General features: G+C 38.7%; 1 protein-coding gene across 1 annotated transcript in view; it reads left to right on the top strand.

The window, feature by feature from the left end:
* Positions 1 to 23,802, top strand: part of itpr1a (inositol 1,4,5-trisphosphate receptor, type 1a) — a 33,573-nt gene that overhangs the window by 6,247 nt on the left and 3,524 nt on the right. The window contains 48 exon segments of the mRNA XM_079460767.1: positions 787 to 870; positions 1,140 to 1,286; positions 1,421 to 1,516; positions 1,670 to 1,714; positions 2,065 to 2,225; positions 2,485 to 2,584; positions 2,662 to 2,822; positions 2,970 to 3,111; positions 3,210 to 3,368; positions 3,546 to 3,718; positions 5,516 to 5,635; positions 5,849 to 6,043; positions 6,321 to 6,572; positions 6,657 to 6,798; positions 7,536 to 7,743; positions 7,746 to 7,939; positions 8,065 to 8,191; positions 8,280 to 8,334; positions 8,413 to 8,578; positions 9,508 to 9,675; positions 9,756 to 9,833; positions 9,927 to 10,064; positions 10,536 to 10,661; positions 11,050 to 11,250; positions 11,352 to 11,467; positions 12,215 to 12,350; positions 12,505 to 12,630; positions 12,707 to 12,835; positions 12,927 to 13,047; positions 13,462 to 13,646; positions 13,822 to 13,970; positions 14,231 to 14,342; positions 15,560 to 15,595; positions 16,425 to 16,472; positions 16,933 to 17,059; positions 17,130 to 17,302; positions 17,568 to 17,751; positions 18,178 to 18,431; positions 18,719 to 18,919; positions 19,200 to 19,310; positions 20,992 to 21,087; positions 21,315 to 21,443; positions 21,549 to 21,644; positions 21,905 to 22,097; positions 22,732 to 22,854; positions 22,997 to 23,172; positions 23,271 to 23,435; positions 23,558 to 23,747. Coding sequence (XP_079316893.1) covers positions 787 to 870; positions 1,140 to 1,286; positions 1,421 to 1,516; positions 1,670 to 1,714; positions 2,065 to 2,225; positions 2,485 to 2,584; positions 2,662 to 2,822; positions 2,970 to 3,111; positions 3,210 to 3,368; positions 3,546 to 3,718; positions 5,516 to 5,635; positions 5,849 to 6,043; positions 6,321 to 6,572; positions 6,657 to 6,798; positions 7,536 to 7,743; positions 7,746 to 7,939; positions 8,065 to 8,191; positions 8,280 to 8,334; positions 8,413 to 8,578; positions 9,508 to 9,675; positions 9,756 to 9,833; positions 9,927 to 10,064; positions 10,536 to 10,661; positions 11,050 to 11,250; positions 11,352 to 11,467; positions 12,215 to 12,350; positions 12,505 to 12,630; positions 12,707 to 12,835; positions 12,927 to 13,047; positions 13,462 to 13,646; positions 13,822 to 13,970; positions 14,231 to 14,342; positions 15,560 to 15,595; positions 16,425 to 16,472; positions 16,933 to 17,059; positions 17,130 to 17,302; positions 17,568 to 17,751; positions 18,178 to 18,431; positions 18,719 to 18,919; positions 19,200 to 19,310; positions 20,992 to 21,087; positions 21,315 to 21,443; positions 21,549 to 21,644; positions 21,905 to 22,097; positions 22,732 to 22,854; positions 22,997 to 23,172; positions 23,271 to 23,435; positions 23,558 to 23,747 — 6,814 coding nt within the window.

Here is a 23,802-nt window from a genome sequence, read left to right as displayed (position 1 = left end):
CGACCATGTTAAATCTTTAAAACATTATCAAATCACGCTGGGATAAAAATGGATCATCAGGTTCTACACAAACATCTAGAGGGTACGTCAGTTTCAGTGCATGCTTTTATAATGCAAAAGGGAGACACATCGAATACGGTTTAGAAAATAATCATTTCCAAGGAATTGGGAATTGAGAGTGCCTTCCAGATGTTATGGGTTAGGGTAGGATTAGGGGTTTTAGAATTTACCCCCATGCTCCAATATACACAAATATGCACTATTTGAGGGGACATACATTTTTAGTGGCGTACGAAGTCAAAGTGTAAATTATTGAGTGCACGCATTCAATGCCATGATGCATCGCAATAATGAGTGTACAATGCACTCTCACGGCTAACCGCTAGCCATCCATCATAAAGTTGTGAATAAATCGTGTCTAAGTTTGCTCACTTGTTTTTTTTGCTTCTTCACGAGGACTGTATTACTAAACTAATGTAGAGGATATTGAGTGTATACGGGGCGATTTGGTAAAAGAACCAGGAATTATGGGATTGAACAGCCCCTAACAAATGCCAAATAATATTTATAGTTCACACAAATTCTTATGAAAATATAATAATTGTTATTATAAGCATTATATTAAATTATAAAATAAATAAAGTCTCACCTTTGAAATGACCAGAGATGTTACCTCCCCTACCTCACTTAAATTACTTTTGTTGTTTTCTGTTTTGGCTTGCTTGCTATAATACTTTCATCCTATCTCTCTCTCTCTCTATTTCCTTTCTGCCTGTTCTTTAACAGGTAAATTCAGTGAACTGCACCACCAGTTGGAAAATAGTTCTCTTCATGAAATGGAGTGACAACCAAGAGGTTGTCTTGAAAGGTGTAAGTTTTACACATGATACACAACAAGAAATGTCTAATTGTTGTAGTGACTGTTCCCACCTAACAGCAGTCTGTTATCTTTGGTTAAAGGAGTTTCTGTTTTTATACCTTTATAATTACAGTGTTTTAAGGCAGTGTCATGTCCACTGGTCCCTGATCAAACAATGTTACATAGGGCAATTCATAAAGGATGCATTCTTGTGTTCACACTAGTCGACCATTCTGACCCATCCCTACCTTTAACCAGACAACTGTATTTTTATCATCAGGGTGACGTGGTGAGGCTGTTCCATGCCGAGCAGGAGAAATTTCTGACATGCGATGAACACAGAAAAAAACAGTACGTTTTCCTGCGCACAACCGGACGGCAGTCCGCCACCTCTGCCACAAGCAGCAAAGCACTCTGGGAGGTGGAGGTGAGTTCAGGACTGCTGTTTTATAATTTTGTGAAGCATACCAGGTGTTTGTTTGTTATGCAACGTGAGGTTGATCATTCAAACATGTGATTTATCGCATTGGGAACCTCATCAGATGTGTGTGGGTATTTCAGGTTGTTCAGCATGATCCCTGCAGAGGGGGGGCGGGCTACTGGAACAGCCTCTTCAGGTTCAAGCACCTGGCGACCGGACATTACCTTGCTGCAGAGGTTAGACTGACATGCCGCCCAAAACTGACTTCATGCACTGACATAAACACACATGCACATCAATGAAAAGTTATATTCATAGAGCGTGATGTTAGCAACGGCGAAGAACATGATTTGTGACGTTTACCACATTTTCTTACTTATTGTGATCAGGTAAATCCAGACTATGAGGAAGAATGCCTGGAGTCCCGTCCCTTTGTGAGTGTGGGCTTGAAAGTGTGTTAGGGCTGCACAATAAATGATTACAAGATGTAAAACTAATTATGAAAATAATCCAACAACCGTACTCAGTTTAGTTTTCATGTATAGCATGCTTTTTAAACATCACCAAAAACAGCCAAAGCATCATTAGTGATTCGGATGCTGTCATCACTGTGTAGCCTATTGCGTGTCTGTGTATTTCCTCTTTCATCTCAACTTCTTCACCTGCTCTCGTTTGATCACACATTAGTTAAACCCAAACATTGAAATGATTTCATCTTGAATGAGCTAGCCAAGCAATGGGTGATGTTATCTACTGATCGATTGTTTCTCTTTCACCCTCACAGCTGGACTCCGAGCTGGAAGTGATGCGGGCACGTGCACGTGCACGTAACCCGCAGGATAAGGTCATCTACACATTGGTGTCTGTTCCTGATGGCAATGACATCTCATCCATCTTTGAGCTCGACCCCACCACACTGCGAGGGGGAGACTCACTTGTGCCAAGGTACAGCAAGTTTACCCAAAAATTTTAATTCTGTCATAATTTACAGTTGTTTTAAACTTTCTTATTTAATGTGAACACAAGAAGATTTCAAAAAATGTTTGGTTCTAGGGCACCATTGACTACCATAGTAGTTTTCTTTCCTACTATGGTAACCAATAGTGCCCCAGAACTGCAGAACAACGAAACGTGAACAGGTTTGGAACGACTTGAGGGGGATATCTTTTAAATAACTTGTATTAAACAAGTTATATTTCATCAGAAACTCATACGTGAGGCTCAGACATCTCTGCACCAATACATGGGTCCACAGCACCAACCAACCTATAGACAAAGACGAAGAGAAGCCAGTCATGCTAAGAGTGAGTTTTGGTCTTAGTGTGACTGTGATTGTTTGGAGGTTAAAGAACTAATGGAAGCTTGTCAATCTGTGACTCAGATAGGAACTTCTCCTTTGAAAGAAGATAAAGAGGCCTTTGCTATAGTGCCAGTGTCTCCAGCAGAGGTCAGAGATCTGGATTTTGCCAATGATGCCAGTAAAGTGTTAGCTTCCATAGCAGCTAAACTTGAGAAGGGGACCATCACCCAGAATGAGAGGAGGTAGGTTATCCATCTGTCCATCTATTATTACTCTTTTTTTTCAGTTTTTACATTCACTTTCCTTGCGTCCATCTTTTCTCTTTTCATGTATACATGCTTCCACTCATACACAAACACACTGTGTTCTCTTCACTTTTTCAAATAAAGGTCAGTGACGAAGTTGCTGGAGGATCTGGTGTATTTTGTGGTGGACATTCCCAGCAGTGCTCAAGATGTGCTGGAGATCACAGTCAACAAACCCAACAGAGAGCGACAAAAACTTATGAGAGAGCAGAACATACTTAAACAGGCATCTATGATTTTGCTCATTTAAGATGAATAAACTCTAGTTTTAAAACTCAATAAAAACGTTTATATTGTATTTTATCCATTGTTGTGATTCCTTAGATATTCAAGCTGTTGCAGGCCCCTTTCACTGATAGTGGTGATGGTCCTATGCTGCGATTGGATGAGCTTGCGGATCAACGGCACGCCCCCTTTCGTCACATCTGTCGCCTTTGCTACCGAGTCCTGCGTCATTCACAGCAGGACTATCGCAAAAATCAGGTTACAAATTCCCGATGAGATTTGAATGCAAACTAAATACACAAATGGACGTCAAAATACAGTGATGATGACCCCATGAGGCTGAATTATACGCTGCTTGACTATTTAATTCCGAGATTTAAGAATAGCAGGCATCACAGAAGAAAACAGCATCTTTCTCTTTCACTTTTTTTATAGGAGTATATAGCAAAGCAGTTTCGCTTTATGCAGAAGCAGATCGGATATGATGTGCTTGCTGAAGACACCATCACAGCCCTGCTGCACAACAACAGAAAGCTACTGGAGAAGCACATCACAGCCGCTGAGATAGACACATTTGTGAGCCTGGTTCGCAAGAACAGAGAGCCAAGGTCTGTGTGTACAGCATGTGTTTGCGCTTTATTACAATAGATACCAAATAATGTACAGAAATAGAACATTGAAACATACATAGAAACTTTTATTAGAATAAAATCTAAACAGCAAAAAATGACATTCTTATTGACAAGAGAAGTTGACAAGAAAATTATATTTAGTCTTGTTTTATAAAAGAAAACATAAGAATTAGGGAAATTTAGGTTTTAAACAAAGAAAAATAGACTTGAATTTAGTTTGACTTCTTTCTTAAGTACCTAATTTAAGTTCATTTTTGTCACACCATTGGCAGCCTTATTGCATTTTACAAATTCTCATATTTTATTTCATAAAACAAGACTAAATATATTCTCTGGTCAAGAAAATCCTGATTTAACCCTCATATAGTCCTGTTTACACTACTGGTATTTGGGATCCAATAGACCCCAACAACTGATGAGGTATTTGTAAAAAATAAATACATTTTTAATAATACAAATAATATATACGTTTACTTCTCATCTATACATTAATGCTGTGTTTTGGGAGATATGAAGTACTTTTGTACCTATTAAACACAAAATTCTTCAACTATACCATAAGCTTGAATGTGCAATATGAAGTGTTTTTTTTTAAAAATCCTTAAATGATAATCCAAATTTAATAAAACAAAAATCTGGATATTGATATAGGTCTAAGGTGAAGAATTCTGCCATCTGCTGATTAGAGATGAACCTTAAAGGATTACAGTAATAAAACAAATTGTTTTGACCAGTGGAGGGCCATAGAGAGCCATTCATTTTACTGGATGTGGCAAACTGCTCGTATCACAACTTCTGTGATAGATTTTGTGAATTTATGTATAAATAAACGTTAGAAAAGAGATTAAAAATAAATATTCTTTCAAATAGTCAAATGTTTTTAGTTTCTGATGCATTTGGAAATTTTAACTTGTGCTGCTGAAGATCTCCCTGGCCCCTGTGGAGGTGTGTGTGGATGTGTTTGTGCTTGTATACATGGTTTACTAGGAGAAATGTGTTTGATGATAACGTATATGTGTGCAAAAAAACCATACTATCTGATGATATTTTAAAAAGAAATAAAAGCCCAAAGTTTTCTGTGATTGTAAGGTTAAGGGGCAGTGTAAGGGAATAGAATATACAGTTTGTATGGTATACCAATAATTTCCTCTATGGAGAGTCCTTGTAAACCTCATACAAATGTGTGTGTGTGCGCATGTCTTTTCTACATTGCATGTGCTATAGTACCAGGACTTCATATTGACCACAAATACCAGATTGATAAAAAATGTTTTTACAAACCTTCAGAACAACCGTATCAAGCCGAGGCCGTGTGAATATAGATATAGGTTTAGGGTTAAGAATGTTTAGATATTTGTACTATAAAACAACAAAAAAATGCTTACTAAGAATGTCATTTTCTGCAGTGTAGATAAACAGACACAGTTCTAATAAACGTAAATGGAGTTTAGTATTTGTGTAAACAACATAAACAAATGTTACATGGCCCAAAATAACTTCTGGGAGAGTCAATAGCTGTTAAGTAGTTTTAAAGTAATTTAATGCAATTAATATACAATCAAATATTAATTTAAATATAAATGTAAATAAATTGTTATATATTAGCCAAATACAGACCGGAAGTTAACTCCTGAACAGGTGTGGGCATCCAAAAAACTGTCTTTAGGCATTTTCTAGGTTGATCAATAAGACTACATTCTTACAGTAAAGTATTCAGCATCTTTTGTGTTTTGTTCTTTGAATGAAGGACTGATCAAGTTTTCTTTGCTCTAGATTTCTGGACTACTTATCTGATCTTTGTGTGTCCATGAATAAGTCCATCCCTGTTACGCAAGAGCTCATCTGTAATGCTGTTCTGGATCAAACCAATGCAGACATCCTCATTGACACCAAGTACACCCCCATTTCCTGTTATTCTTTGCACATTTATTGTGTATAGTACTAACATTTTAAACACTTGATTCAGAATAAACAGTTCGTAAAAGGTTTTTATTCATTTATATTATGTCCTCTAATGAACTAGATTATACCATTGAATGTGAGATTTCAGATGTTGTTAGTTCAAGCCCCTGTAATAAAAGGAATGGGAACGTTTTTGTTTGTCAGGCTTGTGCTGTCACGGTTTGAAGTGGCAGGGGCAGTGCTCGGAGAGAACGCTGAAGAAGAGGAGGAAGATGAAGAGGAGGTTTGGTTGTTCTGGAAAGACAGCAGAGGAGAGGTGAAGAGCAAGAGTATTCGAGAACTCGCACAAGATGCCAAAGATGGACATAAAGAAGACCAGGAAGTTATCAATTATTACAGGTACACACACACATTACAGTTACTCCACCAAGTTGAGGGTGACTTGACTGAAATTATTTCAGATATCTTAAAAATCTTTGATCTGGAGGCATATAGCTCAATGTTTAATAAGTTATGTTGATGAAAATATTATTGTGCCTACATATTGTATTTTCATTACAAAAATAATTTATGGCTTTGAATAATAAAAAAACAGTGCACGGAAGTGTGCATGTAGAAATATGACAAATAATATCTGACATTATAAACAAGAATAAACGTAATGTTTCTCTGTCAGGTATCAACTCAATTTATTTGCTCGGATGTGTCTGGATCGACAGTATTTGGCCATCAACAAGATTTCAGCACAGCTGGATGTGGATTTAATCCTGCGCTGCATGTCAGACGAGGATTTGCCCTTTGACCTCAGGGCATCTTTTTGCCGCTTGATGTTGCACATGCATGTAGACCGGGATCCTCAGGAGCAGGTGACGCCTGTCAAATATGCTCGACTGTGGTCTGAAATCCCTTCACAAATTGCCATTGACGAGTAAGTGATTCGCTTCAAAGGCTTCATTAAGCTAATTTACCAGTTACATGTTCTTTAGTCAAATGGATTTCTGTATTTCACCAGTTATGATAATAACGCGACGTCACGTGATGAGGTAAAGGAACGATTCTCTCAGACGATGGAGTTTGTGGAGAATTATCTGCGGGATGTTGTCTGCCAGAGTTTCCCGTTCTTAGACAAAGAGAAAAACAAGCTTACTTTTGAGGTACGTCAATTCAATCATGTTCTACACTCTGAGATTTGTAATAGGCCTTTTACGATTGTCTCACTGTGAAAATATGATCCCAGCTCAAATCCATGTAACACTGCAGGATCTTAGTTGTCATTGATGACTCATAAAAGAAATAGCACACACAAGAGGACTTTTTCATTTTAATTTACACTATAGGATGTTGTAGTTAAAGACACACTGTATCAAAACTGCCAAAACTTGATCGCAGTGGGCTTTTATCGACTGCTGGCAAACATCTCAAACCAACGATCAAAGAATACAGATTTTTGCCTAGGATCTAGAATTCTCCACATTTGTTTTAGACATCCAGAATTTCACATTGTCCATCTGGCTTTACACTGCCAACAATCAATAATTTATTAATGTAGTTGATTCAATATTTCATCTTGTTTTCTGTAAATTTACCCAAGAAACAAAATTGCATATAATTTTTACTTTAAAAAAATCTAAAACAATCACATGATGTTTATTCTTAAAACAAAATTGTGAAGTAAATAAAATATTGTTAAGTTTTAAAATAAAAAAATTAGAATGAGAATGTTTTTTTATGAATCTGTTTTGTTTTATTTTATATATTTTTTGTGTTTATTCAGTATTTATTTGATATGTATTTCTACATTTGTGGTATTAAAAAAACAGTACAAAATTCAGAATAGTAATATTATTTTTGCAGTCATTTTATGACATATCTTTTTCTATCTGTGCTATAGGTGGTAAATCTGGCAAGAAACCTGATTTATTTTGGTTTCTATAACTTCAGTGATTTGCTGAGGTTGACAAAAATCCTTCTAGCCATCCTGGACTGTGTCCATATCAGCACTCCATTTACCATCAAGCTGGACAGAGAACCTGGCAAAGGTCTGAATCCAAGTTCGAAACCAACTCATTGTGATCTTCTTTTAAACTTTTTTATGCATCTGTAGGGAGTAATGTGATGAGATCTATCCATGGAGTGGGAGAGCTGATGACTCAGGTGGTGTTGAGAGGCGGAGGATTTCTTCCAGCTACACCTCACAACCCTCCTGGCAGAGGTGAAGCTAAGAGCCAAACTGAACCTCAGAAACAAGACATACTGGTGATGGACACCAAACTCAAGATCATCGAAATCCTGCAGGTGTTAAAATATACTATAACTTGTATACAGTGTATATACTGTAGTATTCTTTTAGTAAGTTTTTGAGTAGTTCATGTTCTGTTTGCTATTTTACACTAATATTTTGTCTCTTGTCCTGTATGTAGTTTATTTTGAATGTACGCCTGGACTACAGGATTTCCTGCCTGTTGTGCATCTTTAAGACAGAGTTTGATGAGAGCACATCTCAAACAGAGCCATGTATAAACCAAGACTCTCCTGCCAGTGTTCAAGGTAATGTGAGGGGCAACATACAGTATTTTCTATACTTTATACATCAACCCATGTACAGCGTTGTGCGAATGACCGCTGTCTCTGTTAGGGGCGCTGGACTTTGAGCATATCGAGGAGCAGGCAGAAGGAATTTTTGGAGGAAGGTAAGAACATTACGTGAAGTACTGGACGTCTGATGTTGGTGTATGTGTGTACATGTTTACTTGTGTTTGTAAATGTAGTGAGGAGAACACTCCATTAGATCTTGATGATCACGGTGGCCGTACGTTTTTGAGAGTCCTGCTTCACCTCACCATGCACGATTATCCACCGCTGGTGTCACGAGCTCTACATCTCCTGTTCCGACACTTCAGCCAACGCCAGGAGGTCTTACAGGCCTTCAAGCAGGTATTTATACCTTTGTGCTATTCTATCATAAGCAAGCACAGTCTGCTATACAGTTTTTTAAATAACAATCATGATCTGATTATAGATGGTTTCAAAGCAACAACATAAACAAATGTTACTGGATATGCGTGCATTCATGGACTGCCCTTATCGTCTGTTATACATTCACAAATAATATAGTGCCTGTAGATTATTTCAGAAAACAAGCATGAGAAACCGAGAAGAACCGTTGCTCTCAAATTAACACAACAAAATGTATTCATTTAATACAATTTTACTAGAAAATAATAATATAAATTAATATTGACATCCTAAATTAACTATAATTGGTTAGATTGTAAGACACTAGCCAGACCGATAAACAAACACAAGACCAGAAATGAACTGCTGTCCACGCACATGCATCTAATGAAACCATCTATAACATGATGTTTATTAGATAAGATACATTTCATTGGCGTGTGATGATGATCAAAGGTTTACCATGAGGTGTACTGTACTAACTACCATATTTTATAGTTTACTTTATTTTATATTTATATTTTAGAGTTAACTACCATTCTAAACCTTAGAGACACTTAATAAATAATCTTTAATCATTTTCCGGGTTTTATAACAACACTTAACCCATTAAAGCGATGAAATAACGCAAATATATGTTCTTTATTATTTTATTATTTCCTCCTTAATCATCTATTTAATTTTTAATACAAGTTTTCTAATGAAACAAACGAATATGCTGGCACAATTATATTTTTATCTACAAATGTCATTTCAAACATCTAAACAAAAACATTCTGATCAAAAGATTTTTAAGATCATGAGAAACCTTTCTGTAAACTTTTTAATGGCAGTGTAGATTAATGTCTAGTCATGATTTATGAGGTTGGGTAATAATGTTTAAAAAACGTCCTGTTTAATGTGCTCAGGTTCAACTGTTGGTGACAAGTCAGGATGTGGAGAACTATAAGCAGATCAAGTCAGATCTGGACCAGCTGAGGTCTATAGTAGAGAAATCAGAGCTGTGGGTGTATAAAAGACAGGGCTCAGATTCAGGTCTGGACGCAGGGGACGTCACCAATGAAGCTCACCACAAGGTCAGGACATGCTCCTTAAGGAACCATATTTAACTAAACGAATCGTGATGATCTGTAAATAAACTTGTTTGCTTTAACAGGGTGAGAAGAACTCCAGTAGATTTTCCAAACCCAAAGCAGAGAGCACCAGCAGCACAAACTACAGAGTTGTGAAGGAGGTGGAGTGTGTTTGTATTTCATAGAGTTTTGACAAGCTAATTTCTATGAAGCGTATTTGAGTGTTAAATGTGTGTGTGTGGGTTTGTGTGTAGATCTTGCTGAGGCTCAGTAAACTGTGTGTCTTGGAGGGAATCTCGGGAAAGAAGAACAAGAAACAACAGCAGCGGCTTCTTAGAAACATGGGGGCTCACAGTGTCGTTCTGGAACTTCTGCAGATCCCTTACGAGAAGGTGCGTGTGAGGTTTTGTAATAGTATTTTACTAAATATATAGCTTTAGGGTCAGATTTAGGGTGAGGACTGAGTAAGGGGCTTGACTAGTATTCTTCTCATCCTCTTATTGTCCCCGGTTATTTAGGGGGTTATTTAGGCTATGGGTATGGATAAGGTTGAGTAGTTTTTGACAGAAATGTTGTCTGCAGGCCCTAGAAAAAGACATGTTAATCTGTTTCTTACATTGCAACATTTAATAATGGGTTTTTATTAATAACATTGTTTCTAATATTATTTTGTACCTCAGTGCTTTACTATGTGTTTAGTAAAGACAAACCTGCATTGTAAGGGTTTGGTTGGGGTAAGGTGTAGTAAATATAATCGTAGTTACTAACATAAGTAATTTCTAAGGTTTGTATATGTTTGTATGTGATTGTTTATGCAAGGCCACTTAAAGGTATGCATTGTATGTGTTTGTGTAAATTAAAAGGGGGAAGATGTTCAGATGCAGGAGATAATGACTTTAGCCCATCAGTTCCTGCAGAACTTCTGTGCCGGAAACCAACAAAACCAAGCACTGCTACACAAACACATTAACCTGTTTCTCAACCCCGGGGTAAGACGGCACTACACACACCAAAACACAAACACCATATTCACCTCTGCATTTTAGGAGTAAAAAGCAACTCAGCTTACTATTATCTGTTCATAGCCACCTGTACATTAATGTTCATTGAATATAGACATCTGTATATATTGTTCATAGTACATACCTACTATCATATTTTCATAGTCCATGCCCACTGTATAATATTTTCCTAATATTGTATTCTGTATTTATACACTGTATATCCTGCACTTGGTAATTGCACTTCTGGTTAGAACAACTACATTTCGTTACACTGTACTTGTATATGTGTTGTGAAAATAAAGTTGAATCTAATCTAATCTATAAATCTAAAAACGACATCCTTTTTCAAACCGCCTCTTTTCTCTGTTTATAGATTCTGGAGGCAGTCACAATGCAACATATCTTCATGAATAATTTCCAGCTGTGCAGTGAGATTAATGAACGCGTGGTGCAGCACTTTGTGCACTGCATTGAGACGCATGGCCGCAGCGTCCACTACCTCAAGTTCCTGCAGACCATCGTGAAGGCTGAAAACAAATTCATCAAGAAATGCCAAGACATTGTCATGGCTGAGGTCTGTGGACCAGTGACAGATTCTTACACTTTGACCTTAAGTATTGCGTATTTGACAAGACAGCTGTTTTATCAGTGAAATGTTTGTGTGTATGTGTGCAGCTGGTGACCGCAGGTGAGGATGTGCTAGTGTTCTATAATGATCGAGCGTCTTTTCAGTCATTGGTTCAAATGATGCGTCTTGAGAGGGAACGGCTTGATGAAAACAGTGCGCTCAGGTATGCAGATGTTTTTGTGTTGTGCCTCCTGTATTTTACTTTATCTTTTTTTTCATTACTTTCTTTAAGAACTTTCTTCATTTCTTTGTTATGCTTTTTTACCAGCTACAGGTAGTGCTTATTGTTATTGTATATTTGCAGGAAATGTCCTTTAAACGTCATATTACATCAAGAAAGATAACTGTAACGATAACCATATAACTATAATCGATAACCAAAGTGTCCTCACCAACGGGTGGTAAGGTTTTGTGTTTTATATTCTGCGCTGCTGTTTTACATTTTGAAAAAAAGGAGCCCTTTAGAATGGATTTTGATTGGCTGTCAAGTTTTGACAGGTAGTGACATGTAGTCACTCTGAAAGAACGATTGTATTGCTATATTTTTAACAAAAATCAATTGACGACATTGAGGTCTTGTTTGAACCTTGTGTATGTTAATTAATCAAAATTAAGTAGGCTTGAATATAAAAATATAAAGGAAGATTGAATATATACCCTAAGACTGAAAAAAACATTGAAATATTTGTAGTTCAACCGACAAGATTCTCTAAAATTGATGTTTTATATTTTTGTATCATTATATATCATGTCATAACACAATATATCTTTAAACCCTTATAGATAGCGTGTGCTGGTTTACATCATGTTTTTACAAAGTTTTTACATACTGTGTACTGTACCATGTCAAAGTCATAACTCTATGTGCGAGTGAGCTGTATATGTGTGTGTGAAAATCTGAATCTTGCAGGTATCATATCCACTTAGTGGAGCTGCTGGCTGTTTGCACTGAAGGAAAAAACGTCTACACGGAGATCAAGTGTAACTCACTGCTCCCCCTTGATGATATTGTACGTGTTGTCACACATGAGGACTGCATTCCTGAGGTGTGTGTTTATGTGCAGGCCATGAAAATCAGTGTTTGGGTGTATTCAATTCATTGTGAATGTGTTGTATTAGCTCATCATATTTTTCCCATAACTTTGAAGAGTAGTCCGGATGTCACTTCATAGTGGTGCATGTGTCTCTGTGTGTCCTCAGGTGAAGGTGGCCTATGTGAACTTCCTGAACCACTGTTATGTGGATACAGAGGTTGAAATGAAGGAAATCTACACCAGCAATCACATGTGGAAACTCTTTGACGATTTCCTGGTGGACATCTGCAGAGTAAGAAATAAGAAGTTTTTTCGTAATACACATTTATGATCTTATTGACGATAACAGCCCCTTCCATTTCCTGCAGGTTTGCAATAGCACGAGTGACCGTAAGCACGCAGACACGGTTTTGGAGCGCTACGTAACGGAAACCATCATGAGCATTGTCACAACCTTCTTCAGCTCACCGTTCTCAGACCAGAGCACAAGCTTGCAGGTGACCCACAATACCTGTCAGCACAGCTCTATAGCATCACGGAGTGTCTGTGTGAGATCTCTCTCTCTCTCTCTCTCTCTCTCTCTCTCAGACTCGGCAGCCTGTGTTTGTGCAGCTGCTGCAGGGAGTGTTTCGTGTGTATCACTGCAACTGGCTGCTCCCGAGTCAGAAGGGAAACGTGGAGGCCTGCATCAAAGTGCTGAGTGACGTGGGTAAGATTCCTCCAGCAAGATCTACAGTCTGCAGATAATAAGCGTGAATTTAATTAGCTGTTTATAGAGATTACGATCACATGAAAGTGGTTATTATTATTGTGAATAGGTGGGTATGCTTTGCTTCAAACTCACGCTAATGGCTGAGCCGATGCTGGTCAGTACGTCACTACTAAGAAAGTCAATATCAAATTTGGACAATGAATAACAAGTAGTATTATTAGAGTTTTTCCGAATTGCCAAACACATTTTTTTTGTGAATAAACGGTTTTGAGAATGTGGGCAACGGCTGCGAGAAACCTTAAAACAATGATGCACTAAGGCGATGTCAATCTTGTTTGTTTGCTTTAGATATACCATCTATTAAATGTCCATGTCTCTCTCTGTGTGTTTGTTTTTTCTTGTGCTGGATAGCTAAGGGTAGGGCAATAGCCATTCCAGTGGATCTGGACTGTCAGGTGAATAATCTGTTCATGAAGTCCAACAACATAGTGCAAAAAACAGCCCTCAGTTGGAGACAGTCAGTCCGCAACGCTTCACAAAGAGATTCTGTCCTGACCACCTCCAGAGACTACCGCAACATCATCGAAAGACTTCAGGTGAGCGAGGGAGTGCATTTAAAAAAGAATAATATCGAGGTGCAGTTGCTTGATGTGTTGTCTTGTCAATAACTCAAGTTTTCCTGTGTATCAGATTTGTAACTTGTTCTTAACCCTTTTACATCAATGACTTTGTGTGGGTCTGTGTTTGTGTATTCGTGCATGTGTGCTGTAGGATATTGTGTCTGCTCTGGAGGAACGGTTGAGGCCTCTGGTTCAGGCTGAGCTGTCTGTACTGGTGGATGTTCTTCATCGTCCAGAACTGCTGTTCCCAGAGCACACTGAAGCTCATCGCAAGTGTGAGAGCGGAGGATTTATCTGCAAGTACGAAGAATACCCTTAATATTTTTAATACTTTACTTTATTACTACTATATAGAATATTATATTGGCACTTTTTACATGATTTCTTTCTACAAGTCTGTTACTGTATGTACCGTTTTCCTTCATTTGTTCAATTTGTGCAACAAAGACAAAAACGTTGTCTAGACAATTAACTTCAGCAATGATCCATTACAGTTATGTCTCACACGTGCATCCCATTTTCTATTTGAATTATTATTCAGCACACACTTCTCTGCACAGGTTGATAAAACACACCAAGCAACTACTGGAGGAGAATGAAGAAAGGCTTTGTATCAAAGTCCTTCAGACACTGAGAGAGATGATGACCAAAGACAGAGGATACGGGGAGAAGGTATTTACAACCACGATAAAACTATAGCATCTCTGTCTCTATAACAACACAGTGATATTTTAATAAGTGAGGCAGTCAGATGTGATGTAGTATGTTTAGAAATCTGTGGACAGCATCTAAAATCTTGCTGTATTTGTTGTGGCATTAGTCATACAGTACACAAACGGTCTTCTGCTGTGTCTGCATGTGTGATCTTCATTGTAATTGACCTATCGCTAAGCCCCGCCCCCCTTAGATACTGTTGCTAACACGGTCAAACACACAGAGTTCGCTAATGTCTTACAGTGAGAGCTGTCAGTGTGAAAGCCTTGTCTCAAAGGTTTTTCCACACATTTGCACACACTCTCGTTTGGGAGCATTCTAGTGGGACTTAAATATATCGTGGGGGACTTTTGACATTATACATGATTTTAAATATGGTAGAAAACTGTGATCTGTAAACTCTCGTTTCCCAATTAATCTAATGCAAGTGGGAGAAGCCGGTCGTCATGATCGCAAATTACAACACTGTTCATGTACCGCAGGGTGAGTTTCAATTCATTTCACATTTAACCACTTTAATATGGAGAGGCACTGACATGTAGACCTTCGTTTATGTGTTTCTGACCTGCAATGAACATGACGTGAGAACAGTTAGCTATTTAGGGTTGAATTTTAGCATGGACTTGCTATCTTTACCGTTTTTAGCCAGCGATACCTTGCTGAAGCACATTATGACATTAAAGTTCTACTTGAGCACATGAAAATTGTAAATCAATGGAAGTATGAGAATCGTTTCATTTGGGATTGGGGTTGAACCAGGTAACTGCGCCGACATTTTTGTGTCTTGTTTAGGTTTAGCAAATAGATTAAAGTAATTTCCATTCCCAATCCTCTCGGGATACCTGGAATCAGTGTTACAAGTACCCCAGCACATCGTTTTATCATTTTTGTAGCATAAACGCCGTAAAAACGTTGAGAGCTTTGGATTTTACAATGCTTCTATATGGTGCTGAAACTTCAAGTTGTCCGAGTTCCGGTCCCCGTGCAACTGATACTCACCTGCCATTGGCTCATCTGTGTTTGAGGGGAGGGGCTAAGCGATATACTAAGTCCACAAAAGCATGTTTTTCAGTTGAGTTGAGCTTTCTGTTAACACTGATGTCACGAATGCTCACTGGCTTCATTTGATAAGTGTTGGCTGTTATTAACCCCACCCCTTCACTCCTCTTTTTCAGCTCATGGGATTTGATGATGAGATGGATGTCACGGAGGTTGTCCTCTTTTTGTCATTCATCCCATTTATCCCTTGTTCATTGCTCTTCTCCATTTCTATTTCCTTTATTTTTTCATCCTTGAGCGCCTCAGTAAAACATTTGTTCCAATTACACATTTGTTAAGTTATGTGGTAAGGATTTTAATTTTAGGGGTATTGCAGAATTAAAGAATGTTGTGCTTTAGTAAGGCAACACTCGAAGTGTGGATATCAGAATCAGAAAGAATCATATTGCTATATGTAATATAATTATTTCTATTCTGTTTAAATGTTTACTTACAAAGATTGAATTAGTACGTAAGGGCCATCTTGACAAATTAATTTACAAATCCAAAATTATTTTGGCCGTGTTAAAATATAACAAACTTTAGATTTATTTAGTTATTTTTTACCACTGTAGAAACCCGAATTTCATTTATATTATTTCATAGTTTTATGACTTCACTGTTGTTTTCAAAAGTGGAAAAACCCAAAATAAAGAATAAGGACATTATCTTTAACCTTTGACTGGTAGTGTAGTAGCAGTAACAAGATGCAAATGATCAGTGTCCAGGATGTAACGTGAACAAAAGGCTATTCTGTATGTAGTTTGCCCACTGCCATTTCTGTTGTTCTTATCTTATCATTTCTTATTCATTTTAATAAATTATAATCTGCTTGCACTGAGTAATGCACGCATGCCATTAAAAACTGTAACAATTAAAATCAATGTAATTCATCACTGAAGTTATGAGCTTGCTGTTTGTATAGTGTGTGAGATTGCTGCATGATGACTCTTTACTAACTTTGAGTTAGTGTTCTGTTGTCCACTCTGCTCACTCACTCAGGCGGTGGATGACAGTCTGCCACCCAAACAGCTGGAAGAACGGAGGAGGGTAGGTCACTCTGATTCCACTTCGCTAACATCACACATATCTCAAATGATGCTCCTCTCATTTGCCATCTTGGTTTTCTGCACAAGCATGTACGAATGCATGCTCATGAGCACAAAATAACAATGTCCCGTACATTTTCTGAAAGATAAACATTTCTCAGTGAGAAGCATCTGATCTTTGACAGTACAGATGGATAGTAGATAATGTACATAGATCAGTAGTTTTACCCTGTGCAGTACAATTTAATATTAAATGTAACGCTTACCCCACCAAAATATTCTGAAATGTATTCACCCTTGTGTCATTTAAAACCGCTGTCCGACTCTTTCTTCTGGGACACACAAAAAAAGGTAATTGCAGGAATGTCTCCAAAGTATCTCTACAACTCTGCCTTGATGAATAGGATTTAATATTGTTTCGAAATAAAGAGACGCGCTAAACAATCTCACAATCATCACAGGGGGAAGCGCTGCGGCAGCTGCTTGTCAATCGTTACTATGGCTTCAAAAGTGGTGGGCGGAGGGAGAGTCTGACTTCCTTCTGTAACCCCGCCCTGACCCCTGTAGGACCAATCAAGAACCAGCCTGGTATGTTCACTTTCCTAATTTTCCTCCTGATGTCATGTGTGTAACTTAACATCTGTTTTTATGACTTTAGGGGGTTTGAGCAGGGCTGAGATGTCATTGATGGAGGTGCAGTGTCATCTGGACCGTGAGGGGGCATCTGACCTGGTCATCGATCTCATTATGAATACAACCAGTGACCGTGTCTTTCACGAGAGCATCCTATTGGCCATTGCACTGCTGGAGGGAGGGAACACCACCATACAGGTCAGTCACTCAGAATGAAGGTGCCAAAATTGAATAAATAAAAAATCTGACTACATTGGGATATTAAATGTACAGAGACCCCCCATTACAGGATTGTAAAGTGCTTTGGATGTACAGCAATACACAATAAAGCGCTATATAAATGCCTCATTGATTCATTCATGTTAAAATGTTCATATTTGATGGTAGATTATAAATGATCAGAAAAATCTCCAAATTGTGCTTTATTATTCATAAACATTGAAGTTATTCTATGTCATTGCAGCATTCCTTCTTCAAGCGTTTAACAGAAGACAAAAATTCTGAAAAGTTTTTTCGAGTTTTTTATGATCGAATGAAAGCTGCTCAGATGGAGATCAAAGCCACAGTCACAGTCAACACGAGTGATCTTGGCAACAAACGTCGTGATGACAATGCTCTAGACAAAGATACCCCACAACGCCGAAGAGGTCCGGCTTATGATAGTTGTCTATAATCTATAACAGTCATGTGGGTCAATGACAAACAAGAATGTTTAAGATGAAGAAAAATAAACTATTCTCATGTGCAAAGTTCTTAGTGTGCGATCTTCGTATTCATTTTTGTTCGCTATTTTAAAGTAAATATACACACACCAAGTATGTACTGTATGTAGCAGTATAGCAGGGGGTCGTGGCTTAGGCTACATCAAATTTAGTTTGCTTTACAAATGTCAAGTGGTGTAACCATAATACCCCTCAATTAAAATGCAAAAATCGAATCATATTATTTATACATAAATACTGGGATAGCATTCATCATTGACCCACATGATGTTATGAACTTGTGTAATTGTAATATATAATTATTATAAAAACCTGTCTGTACGGTACAACTCGAATCTTTATCCTCTTCAGGAAAAGATTCAGGTATCATGGTGACGGATGATGCCTGTGAGCAGCTCTTGGAGGCATCTGCTGTGACTAAAAAGGCCTTTAGTTCATATCGGCGAGATGCTGATCCTGAAGAGGCTTTCGCCACTGCTGATGGAGATAAAGGGGGCGGAGATAAAGGAACCGAGCAGGGGGAGATGAGCCCTGTCATTCTCATCATGCAACCAATCCTGCGCTTCTTACAGCTACTGTGTGAGAACCACAACCGAGACCTGCAGGTGGGTCTTGTATAAATATAAGCTGCAACTTACAGGCACAGTTTACGCCAAAAATATAATTCTGTCATTATATATTCACAATTTGTGTTCCAAATTTGGAGAAATTCCTGTTTTTTATACACTACACTGGGAAATTTTTGTCACCATTCACTTTTATTTATAGAAAAAAAAAATGAAATGAAAGGGAATGATGACTGAGGTTGTCAATCACTAACATTCTGTCTGTTGTGTGTACTATCACTACCCCAAACGTAATATGTCTACCCCGAACGTTTTCTTCCTGGCAGAATTTCCTTCGTTGTCAGAACAATAAGAACAACTATAACCTGGTGTGTGAGACATTGCAGTTTCTGGACTGTATCTGTGGCAGCACAACAGGAGGTCTTGGGCTGTTAGGTCTCTATATCAACCAGCACAATGTGGCCCTTATTAATCAAACTGTAGAGAGTCTCACGGAATACTGTCAAGGACCCTGTCATGATAACCAGGTACGTAACACAACTGAATGTGACTGTGGCGAGCAGGGCGCGACGAGAGCTGTGAGGGGACGGCACGAGGCCGGTGACGTGAGTGATAACAAGCAAAAGAGAGGAGCGACAACAGGGAAGGGCGAGAGAAGACCAGACCTGGACCCTGCTCGCCACAGTGACATGTCACATTGTGATTACAATCTCATAATACCAATTTTTTCTGTTTTGCATGCATTGCAAGTCATAAAACTCATTGAATGATGATTGAATGTTACTGTGTTTGTGTGTCACTGTGCAGAATTGCATCGCCACCCATGAGTCAAATGGCATAGACATCATTATTGCCTTGATTTTGAATGATATTAACCCCCTGGGCAGAAAACGAATGGACCTGGTTCTGGAACTAAAGGTTAATTACTTTTTCCTCTCTCCAATAACAAGACAAAATGCGATTGTATCAATGAAGCTTCTCCATTGTAACATTAGATATGACATTGAAAAGTCACATATAGACCACACACATGTCCGGTTATTCTAATCTTATTCTAATTATATAAAAAAAATAAAGTCCATGTAATTATTATACTAAATATATTTGTTTAACATTTTGATTCGATTTGTTGGTTTTATTTTGTTCAAGCATTGCAGTGCATTTTGGGTAACTGTGACAGTTGTTGTGTAACATAGTTCATACAAGAGGAAGGAAGAAAGTAGGGTCTGCGTGGCTGGGAAACTTAGAATCTTTATTTGACGATTCCACTCGAGGTGCCTTTGCAGCGTAACATAAATAACTCAACTTCTTCAGTACTTTCAATGGGCGATTGAAAGTGCCACATACCCCGACTCAGGCCGGGGAACTATCCGGCCTGCAGCCTCCTCCCCCCCTCCTGGAGAGAAAGTCTGCCACCGCCACCTGTGGATCACCTGAAACTTGAAGGGTTGCAATGCGAGATACTAGCAAGTGATCTGCGCGTTGGTATCCTTCATGCGGTGGAGCCACTGCAGGGGCGCGTGGATCAAACAAAGCGTGAATTGGCACCCCAGGAGATAATAGCGGAGGGTGAGGATGGCCCAATGGTGATTTCTCAATGGTGCTGTACCTCGTCTATCAAGTAACTTGTCAATTCGTCGCATTGGATAGGCGTCTAATTTCGACACAGCATTCACCTGTCGGTAGTCCACGCAGAATCGTATTAAGACGTCGGTTTTAGGAACTAAGACTATCAGGTTTGCCTCATCTCAGATCATCTCCTCTACTCACTGTCGTCGCCAGCATCACAGTGTTCACCTCACTCCATTTTTTGAGGAGGTTGAGGTGGTAAATTTGATGTGTTCCGCTCCTGTCCAATCAAACTCCCTCATAATTGAGATGTCCAATTCACCTTGTGACCTCGAAGGGCCCTTGCCACTTGGCGAGTAACTTCGAACTGGACGTTGGGAGTAATACAAGCACTTTCTCTCCCAGTGCAAATTTACGTAGCCTGGTGCCCCTGTTATACTGTCGGCTTTGTCTGTCCTTTGCCTGTAACAAATTCTCCATTGAGAGCCGCTCCAGTGTATGGACCCCCGGGGCTGACGGTTAGATCGCTCTAACGGCCCGATCTCTGAGGCCCAACAATGCATGATGGTGCTCCTGGTGAAGACCGGCAAGTGAGTTGATTATGTCCGCAAAGGGCGTGGCTGGTGCGGACTGCATGCTGGCGGCGTCTGGCTCCTTTTCCTCCCGGGTTTCGGCACCAATGTAACAAGGTTCCTACAAGAGGAAGGAAGGAGGCGGGGTCTGCGTGGCTGGGAAACTTAGAATCTTTATTTGACAATTCCACTCGAGGTGCATGTTCGCATGCTGCTCCGTTTTTCAGCCGATCTCTTTCCCGTCTTCTTTGTCCGGCTTATAACCGTCTCCTCACCCATCACTGCAATGAGGAACAGGTGTTTTTAATATGTCATTGATCTGCTTTCTCACCGTTCTTCTCCCGCCTCTCCCTGAACCACGCCCGCCTACCACATGTTGCTTTAGTGATTCTAAGATCCGCATAAGGAGGTGTGTAGTATGTTCATTTTATATAACATAATTTGTATTTTTCCTTCAGAATAATGCATCTAAGCTGCTGCTGGCCATCATGGAGAGTCGCCACGACAGCGAGAACGCTGAAAGAATCCTGTACAACATGAGACCGAAAGAACTGGTAAGGATTGTAAAGGGATAGCGCACCTTAACATTCTGTCATCAATCATTCACCTTTGTGTTTTGTCGAAGAAAAAGTCATACATGTTTGTAGTTACCTTGTGTTGTTTATCCTAGTGTATTCCAAATATACTAATTTGCTGAGGCTGTATTTTGTCAGTTTTCTTCTGCTTCTAGGTCACATAGTCAAACAATAAGTAACTGCAAGTGTTTGTGTTCATATACTAGGTGGAGGTGATGAAAATGGCCTACCAGCAGGGAGAGACTGAGTTTGAGGATGAAGAACAGGAGAATGGAGAAGACCATGCTGCCTCACCCCGCAATGTTGGACACAACATTTATATCCTTGCACATCAGGTCCATATGTCCCCCTGTTAAACATAATAACAAATGCTCTGTTATTGCTAGAATAAGCTATTTTAGCAGTGCAAAAATATCATTATTTACTAACTTCATCTACAGCTGTCCCGTCACAATAAGGAGTTGCAATTACTACTGAAACCAAGCGGAGAGGACCAGGCCCTGGAGTATTACACTGAACACACAGCACAAATAGAGGTAACACATGCGCACAGTGTTAACATTTTTCATTAATTCATATTTTTTTCTTAGCTTTTTGTTTAAATATCAAACCACTACTTAAAACAATTACTGTACAATACACCCCCCCCCCCAAATTAAATATGATAACATAAAAAGTTAGGATTAAGACGCACACAATTTAAAAATCCTGAATCATGCATGTTTATTATCCTTGCATATGTTTTTTGCATATGTCCATTTGTGTATGCTGGTGAATGTGTTTACTGTACATACAGATAGTCCGCCAGGATCGCACTATGGAGCAGATCGTGTTTCCTGTACCAAACATATGCTCATTTCTGACCAACGAGTCTAAGCTGCGTGTGTATTACGGCACAGAGAGAGACGAGCAGGGCAGCAAAATCAATGATTTCTTCTTGCATGCAGATGATCTCTTCAATGAGATGAGATGGCAAAAGAAACTGAGAGGTATGGGTGTGTCTGTGTGCTTTTGATAGTCTGGTTCTTCTCGTTGATCATGTCATTGCTGTGAAAATAAGAACAAAATATTATATTCAAACAAAAATAAATATTCAAATATAAGACACAGCAGGTTTAAGAAATAAAACTCAAACATACATAAATCGCTTGTAGAACGCTTGTTAAAGTTGTCACGCACTTGTCATTTCAAACCTGTATGACTTTCTTTCTTCTCCAGAACACAAAAGAAGATATTTTGAAGAAAGTTGGTAACGATACCACATTCAACCCCATTCACTTCTATTGTATGGACATAAAACCAATGCAAGTGAATGGGGGCCAGTTAACAATATTTTTCAAAATATCTTATTTTGAGTTCTACGGAAGAAAGAAAGTCATACAGGTTTGAAATGACAAGTAAGTAATGACAGAATTTGTATTTTTGGGTGAACTATCCCTTTAGCTGTGTACGATATTTGTTTGTTGTGCTTTTATGTTTTCTACTATTTTTGGAATCGAAACATTGTATTTTATGAGCATTTTTATTATAAATGTTATGTTTTTGTACTTTAGGTGGTTTTGTACATATTTTTTTATGAACTGTATCATTTTTAAAAACATTTTCAATCCCTCCTGTTTTTAGCTCAGCCAATTCTGTACTGGTGCAGCCGTAACATGTCGTTCTGGAGTAATGTTTCTTTTAACCTGGCTGTTCTCATTAATCTGTTGGTGGCGTTCTTTTACCCTCTGGATGCCATGAGCGACAGTAAGTTTCTCTCTAATACCTCACTGTTCAGTCATCTTTATCTCCACATCACTAACCCATATACTATATATATATATATATATATACAGTATATTTATCTATAATATATACTCATACATACTTCACCTCTGGTCTGTTTCAGGTCCACTGGATCCCTCTCTTTCTCTTTTGCTGTGGGTGTGTTTGTTGGGGTCATTATGCTTCGTTCTGATGTCACCGAGGCCAAACGCAGTGAGAGTTCTGGTCATCTGCACCGTTCTGCAGCTCGGGTTCATTGTGGGACTGCAGCATATGCTCACACTTCTGGGAACTTTTAATGTAGGAATACAAACATATGTTTGCACAAATATATATCTGATGCTGTTGACAAACGTGAATGTTATGTTACTCTCTGTACCTGTTTTTGTTCTGTTCAGGTGTGTAATAAGATAGTGTTCATGGTGAGCTTTGTGGGCAACCGTGGGACATTTACACGTGGTTACCGGGTAATGGTGATGGACAGAGAGTTCCTGTTTCATCTTCTGTATCTTCTCATCTGCACACTGGGACTTTTTGGACACGTCTTCTTTTATAGTCTACTGGTCTGTCTAAACACTTTTAGATTCATTATTAACAATGTTGCACTAATGCATGTCTAAACAGAACATAATAGTTATTAACATGCTACAATGTTACAATACCATTTGAATGTGTGTGTGTGTAGTTGTTTGACCTAGTGAACAGGGAGGAGACTCTGTTGAACGTCATCAAGAGTGTCACTCGAAATGGCCGTTCCATTGTGCTAACAGCCGTCTTGGGCCTGATCCTGGTCTACCTCTTCTCTATTGTGGGATATATGTTCTTTAAAGATGACTTTATTCTGGAAGTAAATCGCATCCCAAACAACACCCTGGGTAACACACATCAATACATAAATATAAACATAGAACAAAGCAAAACACAAAGTAG

This window comes from Barbatula barbatula, assembly GCF_947034865.1.
Source record: "Barbatula barbatula genome assembly, chromosome: 7".
Lineage (NCBI taxonomy): Eukaryota > Metazoa > Chordata > Actinopteri > Cypriniformes > Nemacheilidae > Barbatula > Barbatula barbatula.
This window is presented reverse-complemented; position numbering and strand designations above follow the sequence as displayed.